At 42.6% G+C, this 21,361-nt stretch overlaps 1 protein-coding gene across 7 annotated transcripts in view; it reads right to left on the bottom strand.

Annotated features, from left to right (window-relative positions):
• DCUN1D3 (defective in cullin neddylation 1 domain containing 3) overlaps nt 1-21,361 on the bottom strand; it is a 48,511-nt gene that overhangs the window by 1,961 nt on the left and 25,189 nt on the right. For 5 of the 7 annotated variants that reach the window (XM_069570301.1, XM_069570300.1, XM_069570302.1 and 2 more), the window contains one exon: nt 1,037-1,572. In XM_069570301.1, the coding sequence (XP_069426402.1) occupies nt 1,037-1,467 (431 nt within the window). In that variant the 5' untranslated portion in view covers nt 1,468-1,572. Of the gene's footprint in view, nt 1-1,036; nt 1,573-19,274; nt 19,406-21,361 lie in introns of all 7 variants that reach the window. The other 2 variants (XM_069570304.1, XM_069570305.1) reach the window with 1 other exon arrangement.

Below are 21,361 nucleotides of genomic sequence, written 5' to 3' on the forward strand. Positions count from 1 at the left end.
TGGGGAGGGAGTCTTCCTGTTTTCCTTTTGATTCTATAGGGGTTGTTTGTTTTGGGAATATTTTTGGTTACTGCCAAGGAAAATTTTTGGAGTCCAAAGATTCTGGATGAACCTGGGGAAACTGCCACCAGGGATCAAAGTTCTTTTACTAAAAAGCAAAAGTTGTATGCATATTTTTTAACATCTCTATCTAACACTTCTGGCTTACAACATGGTCTCACACTGATCATGTTCTTCAAGATTCTGTATGTTCTGAAGATAGAACATCTGAGATCTGCTGAGTAACCTACCCAGGGACTACAAGTTTTATCTAGGGGTTCTCAAAGTCAATTCTTCTTACTTATAATCCAGTGCTCTGCAAACCACACTTTGCAGTGACCCTGCCATGTTGTCTCCCACAAATAATCTCTATCACGATGCATGATCATAACAATGGACATAACTACAGGTTGACAGGACTTCCCAGGTGGCTCAGTGGTAAAGAATCAGCCTGCCAACGCAAGAGATATGGGTTCGATCCCTGGGTTGGGAAGATCCCCTGGAGGAGGAAATGGCAACACAGTCCAGTATTCTTACCCAGAAAATACCACCGACAGAAGAGCCTGGCAGGCTATGGTCCACAGGGTCAGAAAGAGTTGGACATGACTGAGTGACTGTGCACGCACGCACTAGCTGATAACTGGGGCCAGTTGTCCTTACTGGCACATGGGGTGGCTAAGGGTATTGTTCGGAGAGCTAAAAGGGGAAACAAGCTTCATACAGTGACTAAAGCACGTCCCCAGTGGCACTCAATGCCTGACACATGATAGGTGCACAATAAACCCTGAGTAAGGAAGTAAGTGAGTTGACAAAAGGAGTGAAAGAAAAGATAAAAGTCTGAAATAGCAGTGGGGTGGGACAGCAGCTTGGCAACATGGATTTACAACTTCAGGCAAGGATCGTTGGTGCCCACTTCTATCCTAGCTGGGCACCACTGCTCAATGGTGCTCTCTTTCCTCCTCTGTTCACCTGGTGACACCAAGTATTTGTGACTAACCTGGTAAATTTGCACATGGTAGCAGCCTGGAACTTCCAAGCCAAAAGCAGCACTCGAAATTCCGTGGGGTCCACACATAGATCATTGCAAAAGCGCTCCATGCCTTCCTCCAAAATTGCATCCTCCCGTTCATCCTTATAGCGCCTGAATAGTTCTTCCAACCTCTGCAAAGAAGACTCCTCGGCATTTGACTTGGGCTCCCTCCCAGCATCTCCAGAGGATGTTGGCAGCTGGCAGGCCTCAGTAGCAGCCTCTGCCTTCTTGGTCCCATTGACAAGGATATCTCCACCTGGCTTGCCACAGGCTGGCAGCTGTTCCTCACGGTGGCTTGCACTCCGCCTACCATGTGACTTGCTGCTGGGGTCACGGTCTCCATTCTTGCTACCCAGAGTTGATGAGGGATTCTTACACTTGGTGACACACTGGCCCATGATGCTGGTGGCCTGGCCTCTAGAGCGGCCCTCTCTGGATTGGATGCCCTCGTTGCCACTGGCCCATGTGCCTCAACATGCCATCAGCCAGAGGAGCCAGCCAACCTAGAAGAAAATTAAAGAGCAATCACCACTGTACAGGAAGACAGAGTATGCAAGCTCTCCTCCAGAGACTGCACGGTGCAACACCATTCTTGCAATGAGTCAACCATGAACTAGCAGAAATACCCCAAGTTCACCATCACCTTCCTCATAAGCCTACACTTTCACCTTGGAAATGTAATGGCTATAACACATATGGAGAACCAATAATGGAAATTCCTAAAATTCTTAAGGTTAACATAGATCACAAAGAATTCATGTGCAGAATGCATCAGGAAGACTATGGGTTTGCCAGAAATATTCCAAAGGAAATTTGTCTTGCCAATTTGCCATCACATAAGAAAGTTATCTGAACCTGTCTTAACACCAAAGGTACAAACTAAAGGTTCATTTCTAGTCTCTAATGTCAAAATTCCCAGATTTTCTTTTTAAGTAGGATGAACAAGGAGAAAGAGTGGTCACATCCAAAATAACTATATATAGTTTCATAATGCCCTAAAGATGAGGTAAAGAATTTGCAAGCCCTTTCTCCACCACCCTGACTCTATCCACCTATGGGAGCCATCCACCAGGACTGTATTCCATGCCAAGGGTCCCAGCCGCTGAGCTTCTTCTCTAAATACCCCTCTCACAAAGGTAGTATGTAGAAGGAAAGTCAAGTTCACACTAAATGTGAATGCCCTACAGGGCCTGCAGGCTTAGTCTTCTAAGAAGGTGTCTCCATTTTAAAAGAAGGGCTGATTCACCCAAATACAATCTCTAAATGATAGGATAACATATAGATGAAAAAGAGAAGTCTGCACTAATACATAATATCACAGTGATTTACTTATTTTTAACTAAAAAGTGTTTTATAGGAAGATTGCTAGAAATTTCTTGGCTAGGAAGGAGTGATTTCTCTGGAGACACTTTATCTACTTAGACTCATTCTTACCTTCAACTAGGCTACCAGAAAATCCATCTAAAATTTAGTGCTTGTAAAATTTTGCTAACTAAAGAATCTGCCTGCAATGCCAGAGACCCCAGTTCAATTCCTGGCTTAGGAAGATCCCCTTGAGAAGGGACAGGCTACCTGCTCTGGTATTCTTGGGCTTCCCTGGTGGCTCAGACAGTAAAGAATCCATCTGCAATGCGGGATACCTGGGTGCAAGTGCTGGGTTGGGAAGATCCCCTGGAGAAGGGCATGGCAACCCAGTATTCTTGCCAGTATTCTTTCCACTATTCTTGCCTGGAGAATCTCCAAGGACAGAGGAGCCTGGCAAGCTACAGTCCATGGGTTTGCAAAGAGTTGGACACAACTGAGTGACTAAGCACAGCACAGCAGAGCATAATAATTGCAGCCTCTGAAATTATGTTAATAGAAACTTGGAAGTATAGCAGGGAAAGTGGACCAAATCAATGTCAGACCCATGTCTCACCAGCTCTAGAGTCATGGACCTTCACAATCCAAATTCAAAGCTCTAATGAGACTGGCAGTAGGGTAAAAGGGTGTTTTAATGGAAAGCTGAAGCTTTAAACTTTACTTCCTCCAAATAATACTTGCATAAATTCAGAGTTATTTTCAAAAGGGATTCTAAGGGTATGTTCTGAGTGTACAAGTTTAAAATGAAGACCATAATCATTCCTGTGTTAATTGGAATCATATAGTATCAGGGTGTGTCCCATTCTCTACCTTCAAAAAGAATAAATGACAGACATGACTATACATGCCCTTTTTGGATTTGCAGTTTCACTTACGTTTCAAAAACACACTGAAGCCCCTTCAGAAGAGTTTTAGTGTGGAAAATGACAGACCCAAGTAAGTTTTTTGAAGCCTTTTTATGCTTTTAGAGTACAGCCAGTAAGTCATAGCACAACTTATTAATAATTTTTAAAGGCAAGGGGGTTAATTCTTAGAAGACCAGAATACATGAGAAGCAACCTGTTCAAGCCAAATTATCCAAAACAAACAGCACCATACCACATGGATTGTCTGGTTTCCAGATCTGTGTTTCTAAGACTGAAATGCTGAAAGAAACAAAAGGCCCAAACTTACACAAATCCCACATACTCACAGACTGGCAACTCTAATTCCCAGACACGCTGACTCACCAGATTTTGCTGCTCAGTTCTTGCTGCTGAGGAAAGCCCAGGTATCTGGCACGATAAGAGGATTTCCTGGTTTCTGACTGACTCACCTACCCTAGGCCACTCACCTCTGCTCCCATTGGACAGATGCTATATTATACCGGCTTCCTCCAAATCCTGGTGCCAAGGCCTTCAAGTAGGGACAGAACAGATGGACCTACCAAAGAGGTTCTAATCCATTTACCCATTTACAAGCCCTCCACATGAGAGCATCTTTGATGACCTGACATAGCAGAACCAGCTGAAACCTGAAGGTATTTTACATATCCAAAAGATAAAAAGAAAAAAAGGAGTAGGAAATCAATTTAGACAGATGATTAGTCAGAAAGTGCCAGAAGGCTGGATCCCTTCCTTCCATTCCAGTCCTTTCCTTTGAAGCAAGTGATGGTTTCAGCCAGTTACAGATCTGATGGTGAGTGTGGTCCCCTGATTACCTAATGGGCTCCCTTCTTTACTGTCTACCTTTTCTTTGGGAAACAGTTCTGCACCAAGAGATTTCTCAGGTTTAATCAGGGGCTCAGCCCTGTGTCACAGGATGGCCACACTTCAAGTGTTTTAAAGTTGCAAGCTTCCCTGAACACACTAGCTGTTGGCTAATTCCCAATAAGAGCAATTATCAATTACTGAGCACTGGATATCACAGCATGCATTATACACAGCACTTTATGGACAATAAGACTCATATATGCTTACCACAACTCCATTCAAAGACAGAAAAGTTGGGGTACAAAGAAGATTACCCAGGATCACAAGAAGAACCTGATATGTCTGACTTGAAAAACCCCTGATAGCTCAGTTGGTAAAGAATCTGCCAGCAATGCAGGAGACCCCAGTTCGATTCCTGGGTGGGGAAGATCCACTGGAGAAGGGATAGCCTACCCACTCCAGCACTCTTGGGCTTTCCTTGTGGCTCAGCTGGTCAAGAATTCACACATAATGCGGGAGACCTGGGTTCGCCTGGGTTGGGAAAATCCCCTGCAGAAGGGAAAGGCTACCCACTACAGTATTCTGGCCTGGAGAATTCCATGGACTTCTACTGTATAGTCCATGGGGTTGCAAACAGACGTGACTGAGCTGACTTTCACTTTCAATTTTACCACTAAGCTAGACTGCTTAACACCCATATCAGAAGCCCCTTCATAGATCACAGCATGGTCTTGGTGAACGGGCTTTGTAATGCAATGAAGCTATAAACCATGCTGTGCAGGGCCACCCAAGATGGGCGGGTCATAGTGAAGTGTACTGAATGTGGTCCACTGGAGGAGGGAATGGCAAAACACACCAGTATGCATGCCATGAAAACCCCATGAGCAGTATGAAAAAGCAAAACACGTAACACCAGAAGATGAGCACCCCAGGTTGGAAGGTGTCCAATATGCTATGGGGGAAGAGCAGAGGGCAATTATTAATACCTCCAGAAAGAATGAACTGGCTGAGCCAAACCAGAAATGACACTCAACTGTGGATGTGTCTGGTGGTATTGCATAGAAACCTGGAATGTTTGGTCCATGAATCAAGGAAATTGGATGTGATCAAGCAGGAGATGGCAAGAGTGAATATCATTTTAGGAATCAGTGAACTAAAGTGGACAGGAATGGGTGAATTTAATTCAGGTAACCATTATATCTACTACTGTGGGCAAGAATCCCTTAGAAGAAATGGAGTAGCCCTCACAGTCAACAAAACAGTGACCTCGGTTCCTTTCCAAGGCAAACCATTCAACATCACTTTGCCTCAACCACTGATGCAGAAGAAGCTAAAGTTGACTATGAAGATCTACAAGACCTTGTAGAACTAACAGCAAAAACGATGTCCTTTTCATCATGGGAATTGGAATGGAAAGCTGGAAGTTGAGAGAAACCTGCAGTAGCAAGCAAGTCTGGCCTTGAAGTACAAAATGAAGCAGGGCAAAGGCTAACAGAGTTTTGCCAAGAGAACACACTGGTCACAGTAAACTCTCTCTTCCAACAACACAAGAGATGACTCTACACATGGACGTCACCAAATGATTACTACTGAAATCAGACTGATTATATTCTCTGCAGCTGAAGATGGAGAAGCTCTATACAGTCAGCAAAAACAAGACTGGGAGCTGACCATGGCTCAGATCATGACCTTCTTATCGCAAAATTTAGTCTTAAATTGAAGAAAGTAGGGAAAACTACTAGACCACTCAGGTATGACCTAAATCAAATTCCTTATGATTATATGGTGGAGGTGATGAATAGGTTCAAGGGATTAGATCTGGCAGAGTGCATAAAGAACTATATATGGAGGTTTATAATATTGTGCAAGAGGCAGTGACCAAAACCACCACAAGGAAAAAGAAATGTAAGAAGGCAAAGTGGTTGTCTGAGGAGGCTTTACAAATAGCTTTACAGGGAAAAATATACCCAACTGAATGCAGAGTTCCAGAGAAAAGCAAGGAGAGATAAGAAGGCCTTCTGAAATGAAGTGTAAAGAAATAGAGTAAAACAACAAGATGGGGAAGATTCTCTAAGGAAGAGAATTTCTCTTCAAAAAAAATTAGAGATAGTAGGGGAAACATTTCATCCAAGAATGGGAATGAGTTAAGGACCTAACAAGATATTAAGAGGTGGAAAGAATACACAGAAGAACTATACAAGAAAGGTCTTAATGACACAGATAACCACAACAAAAGGAGTGTAGTCACTCACCTAGAGCCATACATCCTGGAATGTGAAGTCAAGTGGACCTTAGGAAGCATTACTAAGAACAAAGCTAATGGTGCTGCTGCTATGTCACTTCAGTCGTGTCCAACTCTGTGTGACCCCACAGATGGCAGCCCATGAGGCTCCCCCATCCCTGGGATTCTCCAGGCAATAACACTGGAGTGGGTTGCCATTTCCTTTTCTAATGCATGAAAGTGAAAAGGGAAAGTAAAGTCGCTCAGTCGTGTCCGACTCTTCGCAACCCCATGGACTGCAGCCTACCAGGCTCCTCCATCCATGGGATTTTCCAGGCAAGAGTACTGGAGTAGGTTGCCATTGCCTTCTCCACAAAGCTTATGGAGGTGATGAAATTCCAGCAGACTTATGCAAAATCCTAAAAGATGATGCTGTTGAAGTGCTACAGTCAATATGTCAGCAAATTTTGGAAAACTTGGCAGTGGTCAAAGGACTGGAAAAGGTCAGTTTTCATTCCAATCCCAAAGAAGAGCAATGCCAAAAAAATTTCAAACTATGGCACAATTGCATTCATTTCACATACTACCAAGATAAGGCTCAAAATTCTCCAAGCTAGGCTTCAGCAGTATGTGAACCAAGAAACTGCAGATGTACAAGCTGGCTTTAGAAAAGGCAGAGGACCCAGAGATCAAATTGCCAACATCTACTGGATCACAGGAAAAGCAAGGGAATTCCAAAAAAACATTTACTTCATTGACTATGCTAAAGCCATTGCCTGTGTGGATCACAACAAACTGGACAATTCTTAAACAAATGGGAGTACCAGACCATCTTATCTGTCTCCTAAGAAACAAGTGCATGTCAAGAAGCAACAGCTAGAACTGGACATGGACAACGAACTGGTTCCATATAGGGAAAGAAGTATGTCAAGGCTGTATACTATCATGCTGCTTATTTAACTTACATGCAGAGTACATCATGCAAAATGCCAAAGTGAATGACTCACAAGCTGGAATCAAGATTTCTGGGAGAAATACCAACAACCTCAGATATGCAAATGATACCACCCTAATGGCAGTAAGTGAAAAGAAACTAAAGAGCTTCTTTATGAGGGTGAAAAAGAGTGAAAAGGTTGGCTTAAAACTCAACATTCAAAAAACTAAGATTATGGCATCTAGTCACACCATTGCATGGCAAATAGATGGGGAAAAAATGAAAACAGTGACAGATTTTATTTTAGTGGGCTCCAAAATCACTGTGGACTGTGACTGCAACCATGAATTAAAAGACACTTGCTTCTTGGATGGAAAGCTATGACAAACCTAGACAACATATTAAAAAGCAGAAACATCATTCTGCTGACAAAGATCCGTACAGTCAAAGTTATGGTTTTCCAGTAGTCATGTACAGATATGAGAACTGGACCATAAAGAAGGCTGAGTGCCAAAGAATTGATGCTTTTGAATTGTGCTGAAGAAGACTCTTGAGAATCCCCTGGACTGCGAGGAGGTCAAACTAGTCAATCCTAAAGGAAACCAACCCTGAATATTCATTGGATGGACTGAGGCTTAAGCTCCAATACATTGGCCACCTGATACAAAAGAGCCAAGTCACTGGAAAAGACCCTGCTGCTGGGATAGATTGAGAGCAGGAGGAAAAAGGGGCAGCAGAGGATGAGATGGTTAGACAGCATCACTGACTCAATGCACATAGATTTGAGCAAACTGTGGGAGACAGCGAAGGACAGAGGAGCCTGGCCTGCTGCACACCATGGGACTGCAAAGAGTCGGACATAACTTAGGGACTAAACAACAACTACTGGAAAAAGAACAGCACATGGTCTGTGCCCAGAGCTAAGAATGATGTCCTAGCCACTGTTCTCTCTCCCACAAGCCATACCTGTGAAGCAAGCAGGCAAGATGCCCTTAGGCTCAGCCTCATCAGAGGCTGAGGACTAGAATTAGTCCAGAGTCCTTAAACCTGTGATGTTTCAGGACCCCATCATGGCTAAAAGCTCTAGCTCTTTAAGTCCAACTCTGCTACCAGCTGTTTGACCCTGATCAAAAACCTGAATTTCATCAACCTGAAAAGCGGTACCTACTTCATAGAGCAGTTGTAAGGATTCAGTCAGGATACACTGATAAAGAGTACCTGGCACTACGACTTCCACAGAGGAAAGCTACTATTAAAAGCCAAGTAATATCTGCTTACCCTGATGGAAATCCCAAATTGTCCCATCTGAACAATGGGTCTAGGCTTCGGCTTCCCCAGGCCCAGACAGGACAGGATGCCTATGCTTGAGTCATGCACATGAGTATCGCTCAAAAACAGTTTCTTAAACTACAGAACTAACCCTCCTCAAATGCACCACCAATCAGAAATACATGGGGGGAGGGGCGGTCAGATTCTCCATAGGATAAGACTTGTGAATAATCCTGAATAAAATCAAGCTGGCTATTTGCTGTGCCCTCTGGATATCTGAATTGTTGCTCACTTTCTGTCCCTAACTGCAGAACAATTATATCAAAGAAATTCCTGCACTGTTAAGAAAGTTCTAGGACCCACAACAGATTTCCCCACCTAGGGAACCAGCAAAGGGACTGAGAACACCCAAAGAATTTGACTTTGGAGACCAGTGGGATTTGATTACAGTACTTTAACAGGAATGGGGAAAGAGACTCTTGGAGTACATTAAGAGCCAGGAGAAGAGTCTCCTGTGAAGGCATGGGTCAAGTTTGCCCTCAGTCTACAACAGGGAGGGAACAGCCCCACCCATCAACAGAAAACTGCATTAAAGATTTACTTAGCATGGTCCTGCCCATCAGAACAAGACCCAGATCCCCCCTCAGTCAGCCTTTCCCATGAGGAACCTTCCATAAGCCTCTTATCCTTATTCATCAGAGGTCAGACAGAATGACAACCACAATCACAGAAAACTAACCAAACTGGTCACTTGGACCACAGCCGTCTCTAACTCAATGAAATTATGAGCCATGCCGTGTAGAGCCACCCAAGATGGATGGGTCATGGTGGAGAGTTCTGACAAAACATGGTCCACTGGAGAAGGGTATGGCAAACCACTTCATTATTCTTGCCTTGAGAACCCCATGAAAAGGCAGAAAGATAGGACACTGAAAGATGAACTCCCCTGGTCAGTAGGTGCCCAATATGCTACTGGAGAAGAGTGGACAAGTAACTCCAGAAAGAATGAAAAGATGTAGCCAAAGTGAAAACAGTATCCAGCTGCGGATGTGACTGGTGATGGAAGTAAAGTCCGATGCTGTAAAGAACAGTATTGCATAGGAACCTGGAATGTTAGGTCCATGAATCAAGGTAAATTGGAAGTGGTCAAACAAGAGATGGCAAGGATTTGAACATCGACATTTTAGTAATCAGTGAACTAAAATGGACAGAAATGGGCGAATTTAACACAAGTGACCATTATATCTACTACTGTGGGCAAAAATCCCTTAGGAGAAATGGAATAGCCCTAACAATCAACAAAAGAGTCCGAAATGCAGTACTTGGGTGCAATCTAAAAAACAGAATGACCTCGGTTACTTTCCAAGGCAAACCATTCAATATCACAGTAATCCAAGTTTATGCCCCAACCACTAATGCTGAAGAAGCTTAAGTGGAACGGTTCTATGATGACCTACAAGACCTTCTAGAACTAACACCAGAAAAAGATGTCCTTTTCATTGTAGGGGACTGGAATGAAAAAGTAGGAAGTCAAGATTTCCCTGGAGAAACAGGCAAGTTTGGCCTTGGAGTACGAAATGAAGCAGGGCAAAGGCTGAAAAGAGTTTTCCCTAGAGAATGCATTGTTCTTAGCAAACACCTTCTTCCAACAACACAAGAGATGACTCTACTCATTGACCATATGGTCAGTACTGAAATCAGACTGATTATATTCTTTTCAGGCGAAGATGGAGAAGCTCTATACACTTAGCAAAAACAACACTGGGAGCTGACTGTGGCTCAGATCATGAACTCCTTCTTGCCAAATTCAGACCGAAATTGAAGAAAGTGGGGAAAACCACTAGACCATTCAGGTATGACCTAAATCAAATCCCTTATCAAATACAGTTAAAGTGAGAAATAGATATAAGGGACTAGATATGATAGAGTGCCTGATGACCTATCGACAGAGGTTCAAGAAACTGTACAGGAGACAAGGATCAAGACCATCTCCATGGAAAAGAAATGCAAAAAAGCAAAATGGCTGTCTGAGGAGGCCTTACAAATAGCTGAGAAAAGAAGAGAAGTGAAAGACAAAGGAGAAAAGGAAAGACATACCCATCTGAATACAGAGGTCCTAAGAATAGCAAGGAGAGATAAGAAAGCCTTCCTCAGTGATCAATGCAAACAAATAGAGGAAAACAATAAAATGGGAAAGACAGGAGATCTCTTCAAGAAAATTAGAGATACCAAGGGAACATTTCATGCAAAGATGGGCACAATAAAGGACAGAATGGTATGGACCTGACAGAGGCAGAAGATATTTTAAAACGGTGGCAAAAATACACAGAAGAACTATACAAAAAGCATCTTAATGACCCAGATAACCATGCTGATGTGATCACTAACCTAGAGCCAGACATCCTGGAATGTGAAGTCAAGTGGGCCTTAGGAAGCATCACTATGAACAAAGCGAGTGGAGGTGATGGAGATGCAGCTGAGTTATTTCAAGTCCTAAAAGATGATGCTGTGAAGGTGCTGCACTCAATATGCCAGCACATTTGGAAAACTCAGCAGTGGCCACAGAACTAGAAAAGGTCAGTTTTCATTCCAATCCCAAAGAAAGGTAATGCCAAAGAATGTTCAAACTACTGCACAATTGTACTCATATAACACACCAGCAAAGTAACACTCAAAATTCTCTAAGCTAGGCTTCAACACTATGTCAACTGTGAAGTTCCAGATGTTCAACCTAGATTTAGAAAATGCCAAGAACCAGACATCAAATTGCCAACGTCTGTTGGGTCATCAAAAGAGGAAGAGAGTTCCAGAAAAACATCTACTTGTGCTTCATTGACTACACCAAAGCCTTTGACTGTGTGCATCACAACAAATTGTGGAAAATTCTTAAAGAGATGGGAATACCAGACCACCTGACCTGCCTCCTGAGAAATCTGTATGCACATCAGGAAGCAATAGTTAGAACTGGACATGGAACAACAGACTGGTTCCAAATTGGGAAAGGAGTACATCAATGCTGTATATTGTCACCCTGCTCATTTAACTTATATGCAGAGAACATCATGCAAAATGCAGGGCTGGAAGGAGCACAAGCTGGAATCAAGACTGCCGGGAGAAATATCAATAACCTCAGATATGCAGATAACACCACCCTTACGGCAGAAAGTGAAGAGGAACTCAAAAGCCTCTTGATGAAAGTAAAAGAGGAGAGTGAAAAAGTTGGCTTAAAGCTCAACATTCAGAAAACAAAGATCATGGCATCCGGTCCCATCACTTCATGGGAAATAGATGGGGAAGCAGTGGAAACAGTGTCAGACTTCATTTTTAGAGGCTCCAAAATCACTGCAGATGGTGACTGCAGCCATGAAATAAAAGATGCCTAACTCTTGGTTAAGTTATGAGCAACCTAGACAGCATATTCAAAAGCAGAGACATTACTTTGCCAAATAAGGTCCATCTAGTTAAGGCTATGGTTTTTCCTGTGGTCATATATGGATGTGAGAGTTGGACTGTGACGAAGGCTGAGCGCCGAAGAATTGATGCTTTTGAACTGTGGTGTTGGAGAAGACTCTTGAGAGTCCCTTGGACTGCAAGAAGATCCAACCAGTCCATTCTAAAGGAGATCAACCCTGGGATTTCTTTGGAAGGAATGATGCTAAAGCTGAAACTCCAGTACTTTGGCCACCTCATGCGCAGAGTTGACTCATTGGAGAAGACTTTGATGCTGGGAGGGATTGGGGGCAGGAGGAGGAGGGGACGACAGAGGATGAGATGGCTGGATAGCATCACGGACTCGATGGACGCGACTCTGAGTGAACTCCAGGAGTTGATGATGGACAGGGAGGCCTGGCGTGCTGCGACTCATGGGGTCGCAAAGAGTCGGACACGACTGAGAGACTGAACTCAACTGAACTGTATGAATGTGAGAGGTGGACCATAAAGCAAGCTGAGTGCCGAAGAATTGATGCTTTAGAACACTGGTGTTGGAGAAGACTCTTGAGAGTTCCTTGGACTGCAAGAAGATCAAACCGGTCAATCCTAAAGGAAATCATTCCTGAATATTCATTGGAAGGACTAATGCTGACGCTGAAGCTCCAGTACTTTGGCCACCTGATGCGAAGAACTGACTTAATGGAAAAGACCTTGCTGTTGGGAAAGATTAAAGGCAGGAGGAGAAGGGGACAACAGATGAGATGGTTGGATGAAATCACTGATTTGATGGACATGAATTTGAGCAAGATCTGGCAGTCGGTGAGGGACAGAGAAGCCTGGCATGCTGCAGTCCATGGCGTCACAAAGAGTCAGGCTCGCTTCAGTGACTGAACTGAACTAAATTTTGCCCCTAATCTGGGGCAATCTTCCAGTCAGTTCCAAATTTCATTCCCTTTCCACTAGGTTCCAGGTGTGTAGATCTGGAGAAAGCCAGGATTCTAACTTGGTACTGATTTACACTCATTTAATGGAACTACTTTCCCAGTAGTCTCCTGCTATCCCTCTGAATTGGATAGCCTCAGCACAATCTGGGCTCCCCAGAACCAAATTTCATTACTAACAGAATATCATCATTAATTAATCCCACTTTTCATTGTCAGTATATTGTAAGAGCTACACTGAAGTGTAGCTCTAGGAAATAATTACTGCCATTTCATAGTAAAAGAAATGTAAATATACAGAGGTCAAGCAGCTATCTAGAAAAGGAGAAACTGGAGCAGAGTAATTAACAGGATGAGCTCCACAAGCAGACGAACCTGTATCTGAATCATGGTGATGCACCAAGTTTGTGACCATCAGCATATAACTTTAAAATGGGACAGGTGTACGTCATGGACTGGTGGATAGAGGAAATTAGATGTCCCATGTAAAATGCTCTGCCCTAATACCTGACTCATAAAAAGTATTCAGTAAGTGTTAGCTTTTATTGTAATTGTTATTATCAGAAAGCTGGTGACAGGATCAAGCTCCTCTTTTCCTCGAAAAGTGCTCATCAGCCGCCAGGCCAGGTCTCCTGGGGCAGTTCAGGAATGCTGATGTCCCAAATGCCCACAGTAGCTCTCCTGTTCTTGCAGTAAGTGACTCTAGTCTGTTTCAGCTAAAGTGGCATACACGAGTGAAATGGAGTCAGACAAGAAGGGGTGGGAAGAAAGGAAAGGCAGGAAGAATAAAGGGAGGAAAAAAGCTACAAACTAGGAAACATAGTTCTAGGCATAGCTCTGAGGGTTTACTTGAAAGATCAAAGGCAGTAACTGCTTAGTTTATGTTGGACCAAGATAAGCCTCCAGCTTTTCTCCTCCAATCTCAGCTCTAACTGCTTCTGCCTCTCTCTTTCCTTCTCGGCATCAGCTTCCAGCCTCCCTCCTCTCCTGTGGCAGACCCAGCTGCTATTCCTGGGAATGGGCTTGGTTGCTTGCTTGGCCCCAGGTCTGCGGCTCGCACTGCTGGGCTAAGGGCAGTCCCAGAGATCACGGTCCCAGTGAATGCTCTGGCTCCACAGACAGCCAGAGAAGGGAGCTCAGGAAGGTGCTTCTAATTCTTAGGCAGCTCCATGAAGTGACAATCAGGCAAGCCCCTGTATTCCAGGACTCACAGTCTGCCTTTGAAACAGAATCACCCCTTATGTACAGAAAGACCATGAAGGGCTAAACCACACAAAGACAAATGGAGACAGCGTAAGGAGAGAGGAGTATGAACCAGTGTTATGGAGAGGAAGGTGGAGGGACTGATGAAGAGGAATTGGTATTTGTTATATGCTTCATATACATCATCATCTTCAAACTTCACAACAACCCATGATGTCAGAGGTCTTACAGATTAGGAAACTGAGGTTTCTTAACCACTAAGCAATGGGACTAGGAAATAAAATCAGTTTGTCAGGCTCCAAAATCTACTCAGTGGGAAAATTTCACAGAGATGATGAGTCTTGTTCTGGTCCTTCAGTGACTGGGAGCATAAAAGTGGAAAGGAAAGAGGCAAACGGTCAATCTGGTTGGTCCAGGTTGAGAGAGGATTTTAAAATGTTTATTAATAGCAATAATCTTTTAAGTTGGTTGCATGTAATGAGAAGACTGACATGAATTATCACTTTTAACCAATTACAACTCTATGAGGAAGAAAATAAAATCTTCACTTTACAGGGGAATAAACTGAACAAAGTTTAAGGGATTTGGCCTGAGGTCACACAGCCAATCTATAAATGTAAGGGATTCAAACCCAGGAGTCTGATTCTAAACTCATCATATTACATCACTGGTCTCACTACTTACTGTTCTTCACTATGCTGTTCCAGGTGGCATAGTGGTAAAGAATCTGCCTGCCAATGCAGCAGACACAAGACACAGGCTCAGTACCTGGGTCGAGAAGATCCCCTGGAGTGGGAAATGGCAACCCACTCGAGTACGCTTGCCTGGAGAATTTCATGAACAGAAGAGACTGGTGGGCTACAGTTCATGGTCGCAAAGAGTCAGACACAATTGAGCAACTGAGCATACACAAGCCAGGATATACTCTTCCCCTAAGGAGACGATAATGGCCCAAGAAGAAAAAATACATTATCAATACGTGATTGTACTCCAGAGGTACTGAATCAGTAGGATCAGAGTAAAGTCTCAGAAAGCCTTCAGTTCTGGTCTGGGATGTCCCTAAGTGACGAATGTCCTTGAACAAGTCTCTTAACCTCTCTGAGTTTCTATGTACCCAACATTAAAATCCTTTGAAGTCCAATATTCTGGGACAATCTTATTTTTTGACATGCAAAGAGGCAGAAGTTCTAAATTTGCAAGTCTTCTGAGGACAGGGCTTTTGCCTCCTCAGTGAACAGCTTTCATACTTCTTGCCCAAGCCTACTAGAGCCAAAGGAAAATGGGAAAGTCAGTCTATTCCAATCTGAACAAGAGGTGAGAGGTGACACTGTTTTTGCAGCCTTCGCTCTCCTAATCATCTTAGTTTGATTTCTGCAGGCTAAGAAAAAGGCCCTGACATAAAACATATGGGCTTCCCAGGTGGCGTTAGTGGTAAAGAAACCGCCTGCCAATGCAGGAGATGCAAGAGACGTGGGTTCAACTCCTGAGTGTGGAAGATCCCCTAGAAGAGGAAATGGCACTCCACTCCAGCATTCTTGTCTGGAAAATTCCATGGGCAGAGGAGCCTGGCAAGCTTGTCTGGGGGGGGGAGGTCACAAAGAGTCAAACACAAGACTAAGAATGAGCACAGATGATATGGAAAACAGAGCAAGCAAGCTGGTTCATTGTTGTACCTGGTTGGGAGCTTAAAAAAAAATGAGGCAAATGTTGGTACCAAAAGCCAATGTCAGCAAGGCACCTGACGTCTACTCTGATGACTTCTTTGAAAGAAGGAAATGATCCAGTCCACCTGTCCCATTTGTTCCCACCTAGATAGAGTCTATTCAGAAGCAAGAAGCCACTAGCAAATGTTAGTGCTTTTACATATTATAGCAGTAAGAAACCCATCTTTCCAACTTTCATCCAAACAATTTGTATAGCTAATTGGGCACATGTTTTTACTTCTCACTATATATGCCAGACACCCAGCTGCCAGGGGCTGAAGCAGCTATAGTGGCAAAAGCCATCCCCCTGAGAAGTCTCAAAGCAAGACCACAAGAGTCTCTTTGATACCAGCTGGCAAATGTAAATGCTGAATGACCTGAGAAACAGTCAGGAAATGGGTAGTATCCATTTCTAAACTACCTCTTAGAAAGTAAACTTGCGAAAATAACAAACAAGGAGGAAAGACTGGAGGGAGTACTTTAAAACACAAGGTCTTCTGCTTTCTGTCATTTGGAACTTACAAGATCACCTTTGGAGATTAGGTCTTACCTAGAGCTACTTGGAAGAAAAAGCTGTTCCCTCTGCCAAAGCAAATGAGGCGTGTCTGCTATTTTCATGTTTTTAAGACTTTTTGTCCTAAAATGTACTGCAAGCTAAGACAGCAGTTCCAGTTAGGGATGGGTAGGAACACATGACTTTCTAAATCCACCAATCTCAAAACTACAAAAAGAAAGGGATGGGGGAACACAGGGAGGAAGGAAGGGAAGATAAATTATTTTTTAAAGAAAATAAACCAATTGGTTATATTTCTGTAAAATAATCTTAGGTCACAGGACTAAGACCAGTTAGCTTTATACAAAATAATTTCTCTCTTCTTTTTGAAGGATTCTTATGTTCCTTACCTTGCATACTTCAAATATACTGAGAATATATATGCAGTTGAGGTCTGAGGACTGAGGCCACTGTGCGCTGGCCAGAACAAATACTACTTGCCAAATTCAACAAAGTCAATACATACATATTATAAAGTTCCCAAATACCAAAGAATCAAGCATTTTTGGTCTCTGGGTTCCAAAACTGCTACATATTTAATCCCACATGACTCTAAATAACCAAAAAAGAGCTGAATTATTTTAGTGACCCACACTTGGAATATTTTTGCTGTCACTACTGATCTGGATAAGTCTGACTGTACACTTATGTGCAAAGTGGACATCATAAGGGGCATCAGATTTCTAAGCTGGTTACTCTCTGTGTTTCTGCACCAGCTTTTTCATTAGCTAAATTTACTGTTTACAAACAGAGGGCCATCTTGGGTTTATGTTCCATCAGTTCAGTTCAGTCACTCAGTAGTGTCCCCATGGACCTTGTGACCCCATGGACTGCAGCACTTCAGACTTCCCTATCCATCACCGACTCCCAGAGCATACTCAAACTCATGTCCACTGAGCCAGTGATGCCATACAACCATCTCATCCTCTGTCATCTTCTCCTCCCACCTTCAATCTTTCCCAGCATCAGGGTCTTTTCTAATGAGTTAGTTCTTTGCATCAGATGGCCAAAGTATTGGGAGTTTCAGCTTCAGCATCAGTCCTTCCAATGAACATTCGGGACTGATTTCCTTTAGGATAGACAGGTTGGCTCTCCTTGCAGTCCAAGGGACTCTCAAGAGTCTTCTCCAACACGACAGTCCAAAAGCATCAATTCTCTGGTGCTCACAGTTCAAAAGCTCCAATTCTTTGGATTTCCTTGCAGTCCAAGGAACTCTCAAGAGTCTTCTCCAACACCACAGTTCAAAAGCATCAATTCTTCAGCTTTCTTTGCAGTACAACTCTCACATCCATACACGACTACTGGAAAAACCATAGCTTTGACTAGACAGACCTTTGTTGGCAAAGTAATGTCTGTGCTTTATAATATGCTGTCTAGGTTGATCATAGCTTTCCTTCCAAGGAGTAAGCATCTTTTAATTTCATGGCTGCAGTCACCATCTGCAGTGATTTTGGAGCTCAAAGAAATAAAGTCTGTCATTGTTTCCGTTGTTTCCCCATCTATTTGCCATGAAATGATGGGACCGGATGCCATGATCTTAGTGTTCTGAATGTTGAGCTTTAAGCCAACTTTTTCACTCTCCTCTTTCACTTTCATCAAGAGGCTTTTTATTAGTTCCTGTTCACTTTCTGCCATTAGGGTGGTGTCATCTGCATATCTGAGGTTATTGAAATTTCTCCTGGCAATCTTAATTCCAGCTTGTGCTTCATCTAGCCCCGCATTTCACATGATGTACTCTGCATATAAGTTAATGAGCAGGGTGAAAATATGTAGCCTTGATGTACTCCTTTCCCAATTTGGAACCAGTCTGTTGTTCCATGTCCAGTTCTAACTGTTGCTTCTTGACCTGATGTTGCTCCATGGTACCACAATAAAAATAGCCTGACCGCTATACTCTTTAACTCTGGTTTTAGCTTGTAGCTCATCCTCAGAATACAGGCCTCATTATGTCACACTGAAGGTAAAACCACTGGTTAGGCACCAACTGCCTGCTTCCAATTAGCATATGGTACCAGCCATCCCAGACATCTACCTGATAATTTACATTTACTAGATAATCATTCCTCAAACACCGAATCGCCACATCAACTGTTCACTTTTCAGTCACCTGTAGAATTCAGTAGTTACTGATGAAAAATAGTTAACTGCAGTTGAGATATGGTCTTTGTATCTAAGAAAGGCAAGAAAGGAAACTATGAAATGAGTCAAAAGATGAGAAAGGAATCCAATATACAGATGATAAATGACTGCATGCAGCTGTCTTCTTAGAGGGGCACCTGAATGACCACAAATGTACAGATGTAGTTTCTAGAGCCACATTTCTACTAAACGGCTCTCATGTTCATCACATGGTAACAAAGGTGATGTTTGCTAACATTTAAATGTTTGCTGATTCTTAAAAAAAAAAAAAAATCCAAATTCATTAAGGCCACATTTATCATTTTTTTCCAGAGCTCCATGATGGAAGCTGATTGCTAAAGCTTAGTAGATAAGAAAAGGAAGAGGGACAGAAAAAAGATCTGTATAATCCAACTGTACCTAAAGTCAGATCAAAGCCTGAACCTCACAGTTGTATGAGCCAATTAATTCTCCTTTAGCATAAGCCAGATGCCAGTTTTCCTGTCACAACAGAAACAGTCCCGACCAAGACACAACTATGTCACTCAGATCTACTTACAGAGCAAAGAAACAGAAGATCTGATACCATGGTCAGAGACCAACTTAGCAGGCCACAATTTCAACCAAATATATCAAGAAACTTCTTAGTTGAACATTAGGACCAATGATCCCAAGCTTGAGCAAATTGTAAAATCTCATGACAACTGGGTGGACCAGGAGGATGCTATTTGAAAGATGATATGACTAAGAGAAAAAGAATCTTTCTTGCAATTCTTACCATCTTAAGCCTCGTTCAAGCAAAAGTACCACAGAGCACTTTCAGCTGCTTTATCCTATTGTGTATGCTTCTGTCATCTTCACATTTCCAAGGAAAAACCTCCTCCCAGCACTCAGATACCACGTGAATGACTGCAAAGTAAAAACTCCTGTAAGTCTTTCCCTATGCAATAACATGATCAATCTTCTGACTAATATAGGCTACTGGATCTAAACCACATCCTATGAAACTGAAAGACCAGACCTGACCATAACTTTGCTACTCTCTTGGTTTCAATTACTATGGTGGAAACAATTTCTCTTCGGTGTCAAGTACTAAAAAGTCTATTTAGAAAGTATTCAGGTTTTGAAGACAGTGATAGGAAATGCTCACATTAGTGTGTCTTTATTGGAAATATATTCCCTGTAGGTTGAAACCTGAGGCCCCAATGTTTGGATGTTTTTTTTTTTGGTCAAGTTACTTATTTCACAAATGTGCACTCATATGGCATGAGACCAAAGGGCACATTAATGAGGGTAAAGATAAGCAGACAATTAAATTAAAAATACTGGGGACTGGAATGCAAAAGTAGGAAGTCAAGAGATCCGTGGATTAACAGGCAAGTTTGTTCTTGGAGTACAAAATGAAGCAGGGCAAAGGCTAACAGAGTTTTGCTAGAGAAGGCACTGGTCATGGCAGACACCCTCTTCCAACAACACAAGAGACAATTCTACACATGGACATCATCAGATGGTCAATATCAGAATCAGATTGATTATATTCTTTGCAGCCAAAGATGGAGAAGCTCTATACACTCAGCAAAAACAAGACCAGGAGCTAACTGTGGCTCAGATCAAGAACTCCTTATTGCCAAATTCAGACTTGAAGAAAGTAGGGAAAACCACTAGACCATTCAGGTATGACCTAAATCAAATCCCTTATGATTATACAGTGGAAGTGACAAATAGATTCAAGGGATTAGATCTGATAGACACACTGCCTGTAGAACTATGGACAGAGGTTTGTGACACTGTACAGGAGGCAGTGATAAAGACCATCCCTTAGAAGAAGAAATGCAAAAAGGCAAAATGGTTGTCTGAGGAGGCCTTACAAATAGCTGAGAAAAGAAGAAAAGTGAAAGGCAAAGGAGAAAAGGAAAGATATATCCATTTGAATGCAGAGTTCCTAAGAATAGCAAGGAGAGAAGAAAGGCTTCCTAAGTGAACAATGCAAAGAAATAGAGGAAAGCAACAGGATGGGAAAGACCAGAGATCTCGTCAAGAAAATCAGAGATACCAAGGGAACATTTCATGCAAAAATGGGCAAAATAAAGGACAGAAATGGTATGGCCCTAACAGAAGCAGAAAATATTAAGAAGCGGTGGCAAGAATACACAGAAGAACTGTACAAGAAAGATCTTAGCTACCCAGATAACCATGCTAATGTGATCGCTAACCTAGAGCCAGACATCCTGGAGTGCAAAGTCAAGGGGGCCTTAGGAAGCATCACTACGAACAAAGCTAGTGGAGGTGATGGAATTCCAGTTGAGCTATTTCAAATCCTAAAAGATGATGCTGTGAAAGTGCTGCGCTCAACATGCCGGCACATTTGGAAAACTTAGCAGTGGCCACGGTACTGGAAAAGGTCAGTTTTCATTCCAATCCCCAAGAAAGGCAATGCCAAAGAATGCTTAATCTACTGCACAATTGTACTCATCTCACACGCTTGCAAAGTAATGCTCAAAATTCTCCAAGCGAGCCTTCAACAGTACGTGAACCAAGAACTTCCAGATGCACAAGTTGGATTTAGAAAATGGAGAGGACCCGGAGATCAAATTGTCAACATCTGTTGAATCATAGAAAAAGAAAGAGAATTCCAGAAAAAAAACATCTAATTCTGCTTCACTGACTATGCTGAAGTTCTTGACTATGGATCACAACAAACTGTGGAAAATTCTTCAAGAGATGGGAATAACAGACCACCTTACCTACTTCCTGAGAAACCTGTATGCAGTCCAAGAATGGACTGGTTCCAGATTTGGAAAGGAGTACATCAAGGTTGTGTATTGTCAACAGACATTTAACTTATATGCAGAGTACATCATGAGA

This window comes from Ovis canadensis, chromosome 24 (assembly GCF_042477335.2).
Source record: "Ovis canadensis isolate MfBH-ARS-UI-01 breed Bighorn chromosome 24, ARS-UI_OviCan_v2, whole genome shotgun sequence".
NCBI lineage: Eukaryota > Metazoa > Chordata > Mammalia > Artiodactyla > Bovidae > Ovis > Ovis canadensis.